Here is a 14288-nt window from a genome sequence, read left to right on the forward strand (position 1 = left end):
AAGCCTTGCTTTGGATTCTGTGGAACAAGCACAACTCCCTCAGACGAAAGCATCTGGAGTCATTTGTTAGCATAGTTTCAGGTCTGTTTGTTTTTCCTTTTAAATAAATAGTTTTATGCTTTCTCAGATGTATTCATTTGTTAATACATTAACTCACTGCACTTCTACCTTAAGTCCTCACAAATAATTCCTGTGCGCACAGTTCTGATATGGAGAACACATAGCAAGGTTTCACCTCTTACCCATAAATGGCTCAGTCACTTCTGGATGGTGTTTTTACTTCTACAAACACTAACCAAAGAAGTCCTATGCTTATTATGAGGATTTGTAAAGGCCAGCCCTATCACTTACAGCCAAAAAAAGATCAAGGTTAAGGAAACCAAAGTAATTTCAAGATAGATTTCAAAGACATTAGGGCTGGAAGGGACCCCGAAGGATCATTCAGCCCCCTGCCCCAGGGGCAGGAAGTCAGCAGGGATCACAGGATCCCAGCAAGATAAACATCCAAATGTGTCTTGAAGGAGTTCAAAGTGGGTGCCTGAACCACCTCAGCAGCAGTCTATTCCAAACCTTGGGGGCTCGGAAAATAAAGAAGTTCTTCCTTATGTCCAGCCTGAATCGGTCGTGACGGAGTTTGTGACTGTTCGATTTCGTCATCCCTTGGGGAGCTCTGGTGAAAAGACGTTCCCCCAGATACTGGTGAACACCCCTGATAAACTTATAGGTGGCCACCAGGTCACCCCTGAGCCTGTGCTTTTCCAAGCTGAAGAGTCCCATGGCTCTCAGCCTCTCATCATAATATCTGTTTTCCTAACTTCTCATCATGCGCGTGGCTCTCCTCTGCACCCTCTCAAGTTTCTCCACATCCTTTTTGAATTGTGGAGCCCAAAACTGGATGCATTACTCCAGCTGTGGCCTCACCAAGGCCGAGTACAACGGGAGAATGACATCCTGGGATTTGCTTGAGAAGCATCTACGGATGTAAGCTAGCATTTTGCTCGCTTTACTAGCCGCATCATCACATTGAAGGCTCATGTTCATCTTGTGGTCTATCATGACCCCCAAGTCCCTTTCAGCCATAGTGCTAGCCAGCATAGCACTGCCGAGTCTATAAGCATGCTGCAGGTTTTTCCTTCCAAGGTGGAGAACCTTGCATTTTTCGGTGTTAAACACCATCAGGTTCTCATCCGCCCATTTCCTGAGCCTGTCAAGGTCGGCCTGGATCACCCTCCTGTCCTCAGGTGTGGATGCTTTATCCCAGAGTTTGGTGTTGTCAGCAAACTTGGCCAGCCCACTACTGACACCAATGCCTACATCATTGATGAAGATGTTAAAAAGTATAGGCCCTAGGACAGAGCCTTGAGGGACCCCACTGGTCACAGCGCTCCATGACAACTGACTTCCGTCAACCACCACCCTATGGGTCCTACCGCGGAGCCAATTCCCCAGCCAGCAGATCATGGTGTGGTCGAGGCCGCAGTTAGCTAGTTTTGCCAAGATCATGGGATACCAGATTGAAGGTTTTTTTGAAGTCAAGATATACGACATCAATCTCTTCCCCCTTGTCCAGGTGATAGGTCACCTGGTTGTAAAAGGAGATGAGACTGGTCAAGCAAGACCTACGTGCAACAAACCCATACTGGATATCCCTCGGAATATTGCCGTTAGCTAGTCTGTTAAGGATGGCCTCTTTGATAATCTTTTCCAAGACCTTCCCCAGGATAGAGGTCAGGCCGATGGGTCTGTAGTTTGCCGGATCTACTTTCCTCCTTTTCTTAAAGATAGGCACCATATTGGCTTTCTTCCAGGAACTTCACCAGAGAGCCAGGAGTTCTCAAAGATCTGTGCCAGGGGCTGAACTATGATGCTTGCCAGCTCCTTGAGTACCCTTGGGTGTAAACCATCAGGGCCATCTGACTTGAAGGTATCCAGCCTGTCAAGGTGTTCCTTCATGAAGTCAGCTTCAATGGTGGGTAAGGAATCTCCCTCACCAGGGCCTCCCTGACCCACAGCGGGCAGGGACGTCCCATGGGGCTGGTGAAGAACTGATGCAAAATACCCATTAAGCAAGTTTGCTTTTTCATGGGCATCGGTGGTCAGTTGTCCCATCTGGTTTAGAAGGGGTCCAATGTTGCCCTTGCTTTTCCTCTGGCTCCCCACATCTGAAAAATGACTTTTTATTGTCCTTGATATCTGTAGCTAGCTGGAGTTACATCACAGCCTTGGCTTTCCTGGTTTGCTCTCTGTAGGTCCGGACCAAAGCAAAATATTCCTCCTTGGTGGTGGTTCCAGTCCTCTATCCTTTGTAGGTCTTCCTTTTAAGACGCAGGAGGTCCACTAGTTCCCTGGAGAGTCAAGGGGGCTGTTGTGCCCTTTTGCTGCCTTTCCTCCGAAATGGGGTAGCCTTTGCTTTGCGCATCCAGGATTGCTCCCTTGAGGAGCCACCACTCATCCTGAACTCCCCTCCCCTTTGGGTTGTGACCCTTTAGGGCCTCCCTGACGAGCCTCCTGAGCTTGTCCAAGTCAGCTTTCCTGAAGTCAAAGACTTCTGCATTACTGACTGACTTGCCAGCTTTACGGCAGATGGTGAAGGTGATCAGCTCATGGTCACTGATAACTCATATAATCTGAGCACTGGAAGTATGATGAATCAGACTGGTCAGAGGCAAAATATATTCCGTGTAGCAGTAGTCTACCCTGTTGTATTAATAACCCATATCTGTTAGACTTGCCCTTAACTCTAGTGATTCTGACCTCTGCACCTCCAGTATGGCAATCAGCCACTAACAGGCAAGGACACATTAAAAACAGTTCAACACATGCATTCTGCCTAGCTAGCTATTCAGGCAGCAACCAAGTAGTTAACATATGTGGAAGCACTACAGTCGCAGAATGATCATAAGGTATTCAAAGGCAGGTTCTCCTTTCTCTGACATTGCCCCATCTCCTTTTTCGCATTTTTTATTTCACACAGAGACTTCCAGTGAACTTCAGCCAGCCAGATCTGACTCAACATTACACAGAAAAAAACATGTATAGAAAAAAAAAATACTCTACAACTATTGACTTCCAAGGGAAATGGAAAAAGACATGAAAACATAGCAGAGTCATACACTTACTTGGCCAAGTGGTTCATGAGCAAATGCAGCATCTGTTTATTTTTCTCTGGGAGTCTATGAACAAGGCTGTGGATCTCTGCAATTCTGGATTCCTGATTCTCCAGTTCTGTGATGAAAAACAAGAGATTATTTCATGTGCTAAATGATTTTTACTAAAGAGTACACCAGGGCAGGAGAGAGACTCAGGAAGACAGCTGCCTTGTAATCCATCTCTACTCCGCTGTGGTCAAAATTCCTAGGTTCCTTTTTACCCATGGACTCCTTCATGATACAACAGACAAAAATAATAGTTTAAAAGGAACCAGTAAACTAAAAGGCTAAATTAATGAACTTAAGATAGAAGGCAGGAGTATGTCAAATCAAGCCATAAATAACCAGAAACGAGACCTATTTTAATTAGAGCAGCCACATCTTGTTTCAACACAGAAAGCAGATGAATTTGCTTATATAATAAATTCTCAACCCCCCCCAATGGTATTCTTAGCACAATACCTGGAGACATTTTAGCAACTAGTCGCCTGTATGCCATTCACATAGCAGTGTGAATTGCATCTGTAAGGTGAGGGCTTAGGTCAGGGGTGGGCAATTATTTTGGCTGGAGGGCCACTTAGGGAGTTTTAGTGAGCTGTTGCAAGCTGGGTCAGCACCCCCACCCTGCAACAGCTCACCAAAACTTCTTAAGTGGCCCCCATGTGCAGCTGGGCAGGTAGGATGAGGCCATGGGCAGGTGGGGGAGCAGCATACAGGAGTGGGACAAGCAGGCAGGGCCAGGGCCGGACCTGGGATCAGGATTGTGGCGTGGTGACAGCACAGGGCTGGGACCCGGGGCAGAACTGTGATCCACTCCCTGCATACCCCTACAACGGGTACCATTTCCATGGGCAGAAGGCTACTTTTCCCATCCAAATGTATGCTCAAATGTAATTACTCTGGCACATTACCATAACAACATCTGAGCTTGGTAATTATTTAGAGATCTGTGGATACTAAATTGGCTAAATTCTTCATAAACAATTAGCAGCTTTGTAATAAACTTGTGATTTAAGTAGGCAACAGCCAATCTCACAGAAATACAAGTGTGAGGTTGCACCATGTAGCAAAGGTCAGTAATACAGGTAGGACTAAAGAACAGGAATCCTGGATCCTGGTCCCAAACTATAACCATTAAAGGACTTCAAAACACCATTTGCCCAGCTAGTCCCACTCTTTTTTTCCATCCCAGTCCCCAGTTCCAGTTCCCCTCTGTCCCAACTCAAAGATTCAAGCCCCAGTCTCTGGACTCTTGACCTTCCAGTTCTTTGTTCCAATATCCTTCCCCACCTTCCACCACTTGTCCAGTTTTGCCCTTGCTACAGTTGAATCTGTCAACTTCCTCCTTCAAACAATTGAGTCCAGTTGGAGTTTAGAATTACTTGCATTTTTTCAGTCTAAATCTTGCGAAGTAAGGTTTAGTGAAATCCTGTGAAGAGCAGAGCATAGATAGCTTGGGTGACCCGACTCAAGCCCAACTTGGTTCACAAAAACTTGAAATACCACTTCTATTATTCCAATAATTCTGTACAGCACAGACTGAACCTTCAAGCCGATGACAGACATGCAGCTCACCACTTTAACTCATGACCAAAAGTGCCATGAGTTAGAGCAACTCCCTCCCAGATGTTCACTTTTGGGTGGGGGGCAGGGAGGAGGTTAAAAAAAATTTTAATAATAATAATAATCAAGCTCCACTTTGGAGCCAATCCAGGAGGAACTGCCTGCCTGCAGCCTCTTCCCCTTAGTCCAGCCCCAGTGCTGTCTACAGGATGGGAGGGGGGAGAAGGGAGGGGAGGGAGCTCCAGGCTGGGGTTTGTCCAGCCTGAGAGGTTGGGGGGAGGGAATGGATCCACCTACCTCCATCCATCCCTCCTCCAGCTCAGGCTGGACAAACCTCAACCTGGAGCTACTTCCCCTCCCACATCCTGCAGATAGCACTGGTGACAGGATAGAGCTGCATCAGCCTAGCCCCATTCACACGCAGGGACAGACAGAAGTTAAAGAAGGTGCTCCACTTCGGAGCGCCTTCATCTGAACCCTCATTACTGAGGGTTAATTTGTTGCATAATTGGACACCTTTAAAGCACTCTGCAACCATGCACTTGTGTCAGGGCATGGCTGTACAATGCTTTCAAGGAGCTGATCGCCTGACAAATGGCACTTCTGTCAGCACCCTCAGAAAAATAAGCTGTTAGGGCGCTGACAAGTCTTTACTGAGCTTGCCTAAAGTGCAATTTTTCAGAAGTTTGTAACAGCCAAATTTGGGCAGATTTTTGTGAGGATGGTGAAAGATAAAGCCTCAACACAAAGACCACCCTACCCAAACCAAATTTCAAGTACCTATTAGCAAGTGAGGGGTCAGTGGAGTTTTTGAAAAAAGATTAGATTGCTAAAATTTTTATCACATGCAAGACATCTTATTTTCCCATTCTCCTTCTTAGAAAACAGATGAACTCTTCGGCTGAAATTTTCCAAAAAAAACTTAAATCTAAGGCAGACACCTGCTGTGGAAACTATCAGTCCAAATGGTTGAAGTATGCCAAAAATACATGCAGCCCAAATCAGGATCTTCTTATGGTAAGAGAGAGGCCCACTTACCAATAGGCAGTGCTACCAGCCCCACCTTTTGACTGTAGTAAGAATTTAGAACTTCTCTACATTGTGTTGCTGCCTCTGAGTAAGTCTGTGAGGGACACATTTTATGAAACAAATTCCCTAATACATTTGGAGCCAAACCCTACATATGTAGGATATCAGCACAATGAACTTAAATAATAAAGTAGTAAGAATACTGTCAAACACAGACTGGAGCAGATCGGTGCTACTGTCACACCAATGTACACTCACTTACTGAAATTGTATCAATAACTACTTGGATTAGGCTTATGAGTCTCTTATTTTTAAAACAAAAGTTATACTTGAAACAGCTCTATTGTAAGCACAGTCCTATCAGTATTAAAAATACCAAATAAGCACTAGGATAGTTTGAACCACTTTAACTATAACAGTCCAGTAAAACTGCTACAACTTTTGCTGGAGACAAACCTTAGTTATTTCACAAGATTTAGATTGGAAAAATGCAAGTAATTCTAAACTTCCCCCTCATCACCCAGGCATACTTTCTTTACTGTAAGTTGCATATAACAACACGCTTCTTTGCATCTCAATTTTGATTTTTTTTCTTCTTTTTATAGTATTTACTGAAGTCTGCTTATGTATACAAGGCAATAAAACACTAAGTTTGAGATTGTGCCTTTTTGCTGGCGAAGGATTTCCTCTTTCAATAGATTGTGATAAGCACTGATAAACCCCCCCCCCAAAAAAAACAACCCAAAAACTTAACTTACTGGCTGCTTTGATGAAGCTTCTTTGAAACTGGTACATCATGAGAGGCCCAGGAAGCATTCTGGAAAAGAAACACCAGTATGCACACACACATTTGAGCAGTAACACAATAACTGAAATGCAGCTTGAAGGCTGCTATTATCAAAAAGCCACAAAGTCATTAAAGAGCTGAACCAGGCAATATCAACACAGAAAACTAGCTCCCTTTCATCAGAAGGGATGCAATATACAGATGAGGTTCTAAATTTAACTCTCATATCTTTTCTTGGACTAAATCACGGTTTTTCTACATGCCTCAAGGTACCAGGTGGCTCATGAACACCGAGATGCTGGGGCAGATGGAGTGTCCCACGGGAGCACAGAGGGCTCCCCGCATGCTCAGCAGCAGACCCGTTAGTGGACCAGAAGTACTTCCAGTCAACTTCTGGTTTCGCCGTGGAGTGCAGGGGGGCCCCACCCCCACCCCCTGGCTCGGCGACTAGTGCCTCCTGGGTCTGGAGGGCACCCAGGGTCCCCTGCAGCCAATCGCCGAGCCAGGGACATAGGGGGGCCCCCCACACACTCAGCAACGGACCCAGAAGTACTTCCGGTCCACTTCCGGGTCTGCTGCTGAGCACACAGGGGAGGCCCCCCACCCCCTCACACCCCTGTAGGACACTCCATCCACCCCAGCATCTCAGCATTCATGAGCTGCGCCTGGTACCTCGAGGTATGTAAAAAACAACACAAACCCCCCCCCAACAACAAACAAACAAAAACAAAAACAAACCCCACATAAAGCTGTGTCTATGGCCAAATTGCTGATTCTCCGAATCAGAATCGAATCCTCAGATTCAGATTCGGCCGAATCAAATAGAGACAATGATCTGAATCAGCAAATCAAATCACTGTCCTCCGAACTGAGCCGAACCGGAATCGAATACTGCCCACTTTGCACACCCCTAATATATTGCTGTTACAATTCCAGCAACTATTAACCCAATAAACATTTTCCCCTTTAAAATCTTAGCACTTTGAAAAAAATCTTGTATAAAAAAGGTCACTGATAAAATTAAGATATGGAGAACACCGGTGAGGAAAACGGTTATACACAGTATGTCATTCTAATGCTACTTGTACAATCATGTCCTTCAGCATCTCTGATATTTTAGCCTTAGGAGTCCTCTCAGGTTTGCCAATCCCTCTCAATCCTGGCCTATAAAATAACCGATTATTCCAGGTTATTCCTACCAGGGCATTGCAGGATACCATTTGTACACTCAAAAAACACACAGGAGACTTTTCTCCCCTACCTCAAGTAAGTTTTCAGTGCACTGGTGATGGTCTTTATCTCCCATTCTGCACAGATATCTGTATCTGTTTCAGAGGACATTTTGGGATCTGGGGAAGAGAATCAAAGAAAGGATGAATGGACCAAAGAGAAGACAAAAACAGCACACATCTCCCACATCACTAAAGAAAGGTCAACTCTGTGGGAAGATCTTAGTGTCCAGTTCTCATTGCTTTCCCTCAGAAATGTAACAACAAATACTTTGATCCTGGAAAGCTGTTCCTGTGCACATGGAAATGAGTCAAGTTTGTGACCAGAGGTTGGACAATAGGATTCACTTGCACGTGTTCAAAAAACAAAGAGGAGACATCTTAATTTATGAATGATGGGACCAGTGGCTGTTTAAAGCATGAAAACAGAAGAGATTTCAAGAGTTTGAGGTACTCAGTAGCACCAGTGATAAAAAGAAAAAAAAAAAACAGTAGCTACAGAAACACTCAGCATAATTTCTCACGCAGTTTTAGTCCAAGGACACACCAGAATACCCAAATTAGTGGTGGTAAGAGTGGACAGTTGACCACTGGTAACCAAATCCAGCTGTACCATACAATCGAGACAGGCCATCTCCTTGCATACCAAAAATAGTAAGGGCAGCCTGACCTCCAATAACATGCACAGCTGGGTCTGCTTGCCTAAGGCACAGAAGAGCCTCAAAGAGCTGGCCCTGCCGTCAGTGTTGAGGTGGGAGTAGGATCTACACGCAATCTGCAGCCTCTTTGCTTCACAGCTGTTTTTAATTTGGATGGGAAGGAGGAAATGAGGCTGTTTCATAGCTGAAACAGTGTTACATAGCTCAACTTTGGCACAGCAGTGTCAGCAAATTATCTGCAGGGCCATCCAACATGGGCAACACCAGCTTGCAACTCCAGAAACCTGTCACCAGAGGAGTGCTCCTGCCAGCATGATGTTTGCTACTACAAGGCAGAGGCAGAAGTCTGGCCATCCAGTTCCCATTGGCTCGCCAAGCAAGAAACATCTGCAAACTTCCTCAGGGACCCTGCATTCAAGAGCAAGGAAACTTGTGGCTGATCAGCTTCCTTGTCCCAGCCACAAGGTAGAGGACTGATGAGGAAAGCGGAGATGTGTTTGTTCATTTTGTTTGTAGTAATGGTCAGGAGGTGGAGTAAGACCAAAACCTATTTTTAAATGTTGCTGAGCAATGACTCTAAGAAGCCAGCATGGCTTGGGTGGGCTATTGGCTTAGCAGAATTGGGTTTGGGTTTGTTTTTTCACCTCTGGCCTCTTGATGTCATTCTCTTTGCTTCCAACTTCCTCTCTGGAACAGGCTGCTCTTTAAAATGCCTGATTCATCCCTTCCCACCTCTGGAGGCATGTGCAGTTTCACAGAAACTCCTGAACTTCTGGATAACCCAGGCCTGGAGGCATGTCAAGTACCATCTCAAACCTCTTCATTCTCGGGGCAACTCAGCACCAAACTTGAGGACGACAAAGACAGAGCCTGGCTCTAAAGGAGCAGGATTTGGCAAGATTTCAGTGTGGGAGCCACTCCATGAACCGCATCTAGCAAAAGCGGCTATTAGCCTTCACTTATGCCAGCTCTCCAACCAAAACAACTGTTATGTAACCTTACAGAGGAACAGACTTGAAGAACAGGCAGCCTATATGGCTTTTTATAGCACAGATGAGGCAAGTCTTTCAGAGCTTAAGCACATCCATTTTAACTCATTTCTAGGCTAGCCTGTCCAGACACTCCCTAGCAATCTGTTTACAGAAGAAATTACTGATTTCTGCATCTTTCTGTAGATTTTCCCTGTGCTGGAAGATTTTCTGGAGTTCAGAACCTACCTTGTGGCAGTTTGTGGGTGCTATTGTATTTGCATGTACAATACAGACTTCCCTTACCTTGATGACTCCTGCTCTCCATGCATGCATGCATGCACGCACACACGTGTACACATGCCCCCCCACCCTCTCATGGTCATTATGCAGAGATACTTCTTTAAAAGCACATTTTGTTTTTTCTGTGAAGAGGTTTGAATTTATTTTCAGAACATTTAAAGAAAACCTGTAATTTCTGTTCTGCTATATACCTTCTGCAATAGGGGTTCACTGCGCTTGGCACTGTTCAGACACTTAGTATGAGACACCCCCATCCCTGAAAAGTCTGCAGCCTCAACTGACAATACAGAAAATAAATGGGAGTGGAAAGAGAGGCCCAGAGACGGGAGAGTGACTCAGTTAATGTCTCACACAACCGAACCAGAGCAGAAGTGGCTCTCCTAAGGCCCACTCCTGTTTGCAAGGCCTCCCAGTTGCAGGTAGCCACCATCTTTGCCCTGGAAAGGCTCAGGACCTTGTTGATCTGCCACTGGGATCAACTCTAGGCAGCCCGGAGACACCTCAGGTCATGTCTGCAGCACAGCAGCGCACAGTGCTAACCACCCAGCCTCCCCCAGGGCTGTTTTTAAACTTTACAAGGACCAAAGGCAAATACCACTGTACATGCCACCATGAAATCAAAGGAGGAGAGAGGCTGCATTACACAGCTGGGCAAGGGAAGAAAACCACAGCGCAAACCCCCAGCTGATCCCAGTGACCCAGGGACTCGCCTTTTATATCAACATGGTCATTTTCCCAATGTTTCTGCCAGCCACGCTACAGTAAGTGGCTGATCTCCAGCACTTTCCCCCATCCAGAGACATACAAACACTGCTTCCTATATCTGGCACACAGACACACAGGATCATAACCTTTAGAGGCTGTGGATGGCTGCCTTTCTCCAAGCCCGCAAAGGCTAACTGTCCACTGTCACCTCCACAGTGCATTACCCTTCCCTGCCAAAAGAATATTTCCCCATCTACAGCTCCTATGTAGCACAGAGTCTGCAAGGCACAATGTGCTTCTGATGCATAAAACAGAGTGGGAATTTTAATGGGCAATACAAAGAGCTTGACCCTGCAAGACGCTGTGTACCCCCAACCCCCTCACACAGCAAAATATAAGATCAGGCCTGAACATGTAGGGAACGCTGGTTTTCTTTGGCTCCTCAGAGCTCAAACTCTACCATCCCCACTGACCCACTGAACTGCATGCACCACATGGCTGGAAAACCCAGCTTGATGCCTGCACCCTGGTCCTGGAGCACTTGCTCAGGAGCACTTGATGCCTGCACCCTCCTCAGGAGCACTTGCCCACTGCAAACAGTTCTTAGAAACACTGGCTGGATGACTTCAGGGCAGGTTCTACCCCAGTGAAGTAATTTCCACTCTCCTAGGTGTTGTGAGAGGTCAAACCAGAAGCCATCAGCAGGGATGTTCATAGCATCTCTGCAGAGTACAGGTGCAAGATATGACCGTGTTGCACTTACCGTACATGCCATGAAACAGTGGAGTTGAGAGCTGGGGGTTGTGGGAGCAGTTTAAAGCCACTATGGGAACTACTGCAGGAGTTGAAATGGTTCCTGATGTGACTGAGGCAGCCCATCCCAAACTGCTTCCAGCTCTGCAGCACACACCACTACATCCTGCCCCAAGCACACCTGCTACACAGAATTTATGGGAAAGGGCACTCACAGGACAGCCTGTGGCTGCCTACGCAGATCTGTGCCAGGGGAATTCTCTGGCTAGCTCTGCTGCTTGCAAACCTCCGGTACGAACACAGCAGCATGTGGTTGTCAAAGTCACCCTTAGAATCGCACCCTCAGGTTTGCAGCTGAGCCTGGTGCGTGCAGCTGGCTTGAGGCAGCCTGTTAATTTAGTCTGTTTTTATTCTTAAATGCCGCTGCCTGCTCCTCTCTGCTTCCCCCCACCCAAGAGGCCTCTGCTCCCTTTGTGCAGCTCCCCACCCCTTTATAAATTTCCCTTCAAGAAACAACAAAAAAAGTGCAGCTCTCTACACATTGGAAACATGAGGCTTCGGCCCAGCAAGATGTATTCCTCCAAACCCTAAGATTTGAAGAGGAATCTAGCTTCAAATAATTAGTCATCTTGCTGCCTCTTCCCTGATCTCTCCGAGCTAGCAACCAGATCAGAAGCCAGGTTTGTCTGGACAACACTGCAGCAAGATATTATCATAAAGCAGCATTTTACCAATTTCCATGGAAGCCCTGGTGAAACTTCTTAATGTTGTTACAACAAAATAGCCTTTGAAAAAGGAAGCAACCGTTTCTTTGTTCCAGAAAACCTTCCGGTTCTGGAATGTAGTGCTAAAGTTGCAAAGAACCCCTGCAGTCCTCCACCCCTGGGGGGCTGTTCAGTGACCTATGTGAAATAACCAGTCATACTAAGCCCATTTCCTAGTGGATATAGGAAAGTCACGTTGCAAAAGGCCTCAGAGCAGCTGCTGACGAAAGCTGTATAAAGACATGGCAGTTTTGGGTTGGGACTGAAGAACGCTGCCTGGTCGCTGGCTGCAAGGAGGAAAGTCACAAACGTTCCATTTGCAAGCACAAATACACAGTCCCCCCCTTGCTTTGGTGTGGCTGTACAATGGTCACAAGTTTCCTTACGAATTTAAATCTTGTTCTCCAAGTGGGAAGATTTTCCTACAGCTTTCTTACCGTGTGAAGGAGAAAATAAAACCCCTAGGCCTTGTTTACAAGCCCTGGCCACTATGTGAATACAACCCACATGTGCACAAGGGTAGAAACTCAGCCTGATTCTTCACCCCATTAAATCAATGGGCACCCTTTCATTGATTTCAGCCAAAACTGCTGCCAGACCTTACTGAATGGCAAGAAACCCTTAAGCACTTGCCCGCAGGAAGCATATCATCTCTGTTCATATGACAACTACTACAGTCAAAGATCACCACTGGGAACAGCTGTTTACCCATCTGGTTCTATGTATTCAGCTCAATGGTTCCTCTCTCTGCACCCATGTATAATATGCTTCTGAATGATAAAGTAATGGGTAAACACTGTAATTTTAAAAGTAATTAAAAATATGCTTTAAAATAAAAGTTGGGAGATCCCCAAGGGCAAGGGGTTTGGTTTAATTAAACATCCAGAAAAAGCACTGAAAAAAGGTAAACATGAAAAAGTATACTTCACGACAAGGATCAAGCATGTCTCACACATTCATCACCCAAATTAATACCATCCTTTCTAATCAATTTCAGTGCGACTTTCCATCCAATTCATTTTTTACAAGGAGACAATTGTACGGTTTAAAAATAAACCTGGCATGGTCAAAACAAATAAAAGTTTAACTTTTGCTAAAAAAAACACACAGGAATTGAGAGGAAAAAAACCTCATCCTAGAGTGACGGGTGAGTTAGCTCAGTGGTGCTCAACCCCCATCCCATGACCTGCATCATTTGGCCCAGGGAGCTTCCCACCGGTCTGGAAATTAGGCAACAAGGGACCAGTAGCAGTGCTAATTTTTCCCAGAGCAGCAGGAATTAAACACCGACACTGCTTGCCTGCTGCTAAATTTCTGGACCCAGGGGGAGCCCCACAGTCCAGATGTGGCCCCACACACCAGCCTGTGCCAGAACATGGTCATTCCATGGCCAGAACCAGTGAGTGAAGTTTGGTGAATGCGTGACGTTGCACTGGCATACCAGACTGTGCCCACAGACCAACCCTGTGCATGGGATCCAGCCCATGGGGCCAGAGTGGTTGAGCCCCACTGTGGTAGCTGATTCAAAGTTATTAGCATGACATAAGAATTACTGGGGAAAATCTATGCACAATATTAGGATTAAGGTTAGGGCAGATGATCAAAACTAGTCTTTTTCAGCCCTTAAAATCTATAACATTCTGCAAAGTTTGCATTGTGACAGCTGCAGAATCTTTCCTCCATGCTGAAGATGAATGCAGCTAGCCCAAAGATACAAAGACAAATTTTACTCACAGTTGTATAAATCTAAAATGGTGTCAATAAAATCAAGGATTTATTCCATGGGCCAACATCTGCTTTCACACAACTGTGCGTCTGAAATTATTTGTTAATATGGATTAGTTACACTGTGCAGACAAATGCAGCCACATCCAAAGGGAAAAAAGTAATGGGAGGTGCAAGTCTTAAAAACACAAACCAAAAACCCCTAGTTTTCCTCAGCTGTGACACCCCTTAAAGAGATAAAAGAGCTCATTTTTCAGCCCCATTATCTATCAGCCAGAGCATGCTCATTCTCCATTTTTATTTGCTAGCAGTTTATTCTAATCATAAATGTCCGACTGTTAATCTTCCACAGTTTCCCCTGGTCCATTATCATAAATAAACTGAATCAAGGAAAGAGCTTAATATCAGTTTAAAGGATCATGCAGTGATTCACTGGAGAAAAACAAGGCAGCTCTAGCACCTGATTCAAGAGAAGCAAAAGTTGGCCTTGGTTTTTAGGTGGAATCTATATATGAACTGAGAGAAAACTGAGGCATTTCTAGTTTTTGGTTTCTTGGCTTGCTGGCTTGCTTTTCTGGAGGCAATAGCAATGGCAGCTGACAGGTATCATAAGCATCATTCATCTCTGGTCCGCACACTGGCTCAACCATATCA

At 45.5% G+C, this 14288-nt stretch overlaps 1 protein-coding gene across 1 annotated transcript in view; it reads right to left on the reverse strand.

Moving 5' to 3' along the window:
* Nucleotides 1-14288, reverse strand: part of ARHGAP26 (Rho GTPase activating protein 26) — a 343672-nt gene that overhangs the window by 159676 nt on the left and 169708 nt on the right. The window contains exons 15-17 of the mRNA XM_014597613.3: nt 7790-7877; nt 6500-6558; nt 3120-3225 (exon numbers count right to left, since the gene is read on the reverse strand). Coding sequence (XP_014453099.1) covers nt 3120-3225; nt 6500-6558; nt 7790-7877 — 253 coding nt within the window. The remainder of the gene's footprint in view (nt 1-3119; nt 3226-6499; nt 6559-7789; nt 7878-14288) is intronic.

Source organism: Alligator mississippiensis, chromosome 9 (genome assembly GCF_030867095.1).
Source record: "Alligator mississippiensis isolate rAllMis1 chromosome 9, rAllMis1, whole genome shotgun sequence".
Lineage (NCBI taxonomy): Eukaryota > Metazoa > Chordata > Crocodylia > Alligatoridae > Alligator > Alligator mississippiensis.